Source organism: Myotis davidii, unplaced genomic scaffold (assembly GCF_000327345.1).
Source record: "Myotis davidii unplaced genomic scaffold, ASM32734v1 scaffold157, whole genome shotgun sequence".
NCBI classification, from domain to species: Eukaryota; Metazoa; Chordata; class Mammalia; order Chiroptera; family Vespertilionidae; genus Myotis; species Myotis davidii.
This window is the reverse complement of record NW_006288722.1, coordinates 356680-358909: the sequence shown is the minus strand read 5'-3', so window position 1 is coordinate 358909 and position 2230 is coordinate 356680. Positions and strand designations below refer to the sequence as shown.

Genomic DNA, 2230 nt, shown 5'->3' with positions numbered 1-2230 from the left:
TGTGGTTAAGCCTAGGAAAACCTGCTGTGTCTGTGGGGTAGGCAGTGCTTTTTCCAGCCGACACAAGTATTCAAAAAACAGCTTTTCCATAGCAGCCAGAAAGGGTTCCCCATACTCTTGTTCAAGTTCCTGCAGACAGGAAAAAGCAGGTCAGGAGGGGACGAGAAAGCCAAATCATAGCTTCCAAATTCGCTAGTCTCACCTGCAACTTCCAAGCCAAATCCACAGGGGCCTCTGCCAGCAACGTCACCTGCTGGCAGAAGGCTTCCCGTGCCTCTGAGATCTTCTTCAGATCCTGCTCGGTCTGTTAAAGGTAAAGCGGGCAGACAAATTAGGGGCACCGAGGAGTCACTGTGGGTGGGGACGGTTCCAGGGATTACTTACAGCTTTGGGGTCCCGCACGACAGGTCCAGACTCTGGAAAGTGGTGATGCAAGACATTCAGAACCTGGGCCCAAGGCCGGCCCTGGAGGATCAGGTCCACCACCACCTGTGAGTGGGAATGAGCTCAGAATTCCCACTTCGGGGCCAGCTCCCCTTTTGCAACCGCTCCCACCCCCTCAAGCGGTCTGTCCTAGTCTGACCCTTGCATCCCGCCCCTTCCCCTCTTCCTGTTCTCGGTCCCACCGGCCCCAATACCTTGGCCTTCAGGCCCATACACAGGCGCTCGTGGTGGCGGTAGCGAACCAATCCAGGAGCTGCGGCGCGCAGACACCGCAGGAACTCCAACACCCGTGGGAAATGTTCCACGCGGCGTCGGCGCACGACCAGCCAGTTGGCAGCGGCAGCTACGCGCAGGGCCGCGGGGCCGGCCCCCGGGGGCTCGGCCATGGCCCGCGCGCTCGGCCCCCGCTGAGGTCCTTCCCACAAGGCCTCTGACTCCGCCCAGGGGCGGGGCTTCCGTTGTGTCTGGGGAGCCGTGCGCTTCGCGGTCCGATTCAGCGCCCTGCCACAGGCCGCCAGAATCCTGTAGGTTTTCTCCAATTTGGGCGGGAGCCGGGCTGAAGAATCTAGCGGCCCCAGTGGTTCCAGGGCGTTCGCTCTGCCTTAAACGGCGCCGTTGTCTCGAACCCGAGGGCTGCCGCGCTTCCGGCCCTGCGACCGGTTTCTCTCGCCCCGGAAAAGGGCGGTAATGGGAAACCAAGGGGTCACGGGCGGGGGGAGAGGGGAGAAGACGGGGAACGCGACGGCGCGTCATAAAGCTCCGCCCCGGCGGCCGCCCCGCCCTCTCCGATGGTCCGGGCGGTGGCGAGGCGCCTTCCCAGCCCCGCCGTCCGTCTCTGAGGCTCGCCTGTCCGGTGTGTAAAGCGGGGCATGCGCTGTCCTCTCCGTCATCGTCACCCACAGAAATCCCTTCAACCCCAGGCCGCCACCCGGCGCGGCGAAGCCTCTGGCTGGGACGCCGCTGCCGGTGAGACCTGAGCTGCTGCTCTGACCCAGCAGGAGAGGGCGCCACCTTCTCAGAGTTCCAAGGACACATCGGATTGTTACCTGGTTTTCTTTGGTTGGTGACACTAGTAACTCATGTGCTTTTCTGTATTTCTTTTTGTATCGTGTAATTTAAAATTTTTTTAAAAAGTAAAATAGTTTCGCCGAAACCGGTTTGGCTCAGTGGATAGAGCGTCGGCCTGCGGACTGAAGGGTCCCAGGTTCGATTCCGGTCAAGGGCATGTACCTTGGTTGCGGGCACATCCCCAGTAGGAGATGTGCAGGAGGCAGCTGATCGATGTTTCTCTCTCATCGATGTTTCTAACTCTCTATCTCTCTCCCTTCCTGTCTGTAAAAAATTAATAAAATATATATTTTTTAAAAAAGTAAAATAGTTTCATTTTTCTGTTTTCTGCTGTGCGCTTAGTCCAGGCAGCCCCTCACGGACCGTTTTACTCGTCTGTCCCCAGTGTCTACTTATTTCCACCGCCAAGTACAGAACCTGGCACACAGTGTATATTTTTTTGTTGCTCGAATGAATTACCTGCCCTGACTACCTTACAGGGCTTCAGTGAAACTACCCTTTCCTTTTTTTTATTTTTTTAAAAAAATACATTTTGTTGATTTTTTACAGAGAGAAGGGAGAGGCATAGAGAGTTAAAAACATGGATGAAAGAGAAACATGGATCAGCTGCCTCCTGCACACCCGCTACTGGGGATGTGCCCACAACCAAGGTACATGCCCTTGACCAGAATGGAACCCAGGAGCCTTCCACGCTCTATTCACTGAGCCAAACCGGTCA

General features: G+C 56.5%; 1 protein-coding gene across 2 annotated transcripts in view; it reads right to left on the bottom strand.

The window, feature by feature from the left end:
• Positions 1–878, bottom strand: part of TINF2 (TERF1 (TRF1)-interacting nuclear factor 2) — a 5582-nt gene extending 4704 nt beyond the window's left edge. Inside the window, exons 1-4 of one of the 2 annotated variants that reach the window (XM_006760840.2) lie at positions 639–878; positions 385–489; positions 203–304; positions 22–129 (exon numbers count right to left, since the gene is read on the bottom strand). In XM_006760840.2, the coding sequence (XP_006760903.1) occupies positions 22–129; positions 203–304; positions 385–489; positions 639–830 (507 nt within the window). In that variant the 5' untranslated portion in view covers positions 831–878. The remainder of the gene's footprint in view (positions 1–21; positions 130–202; positions 305–384; positions 490–638) is intronic. The other variant, XM_006760839.2, reaches the window with a different exon arrangement.
• Between the last annotated feature and the right edge of the window lie 1352 nt (positions 879–2230).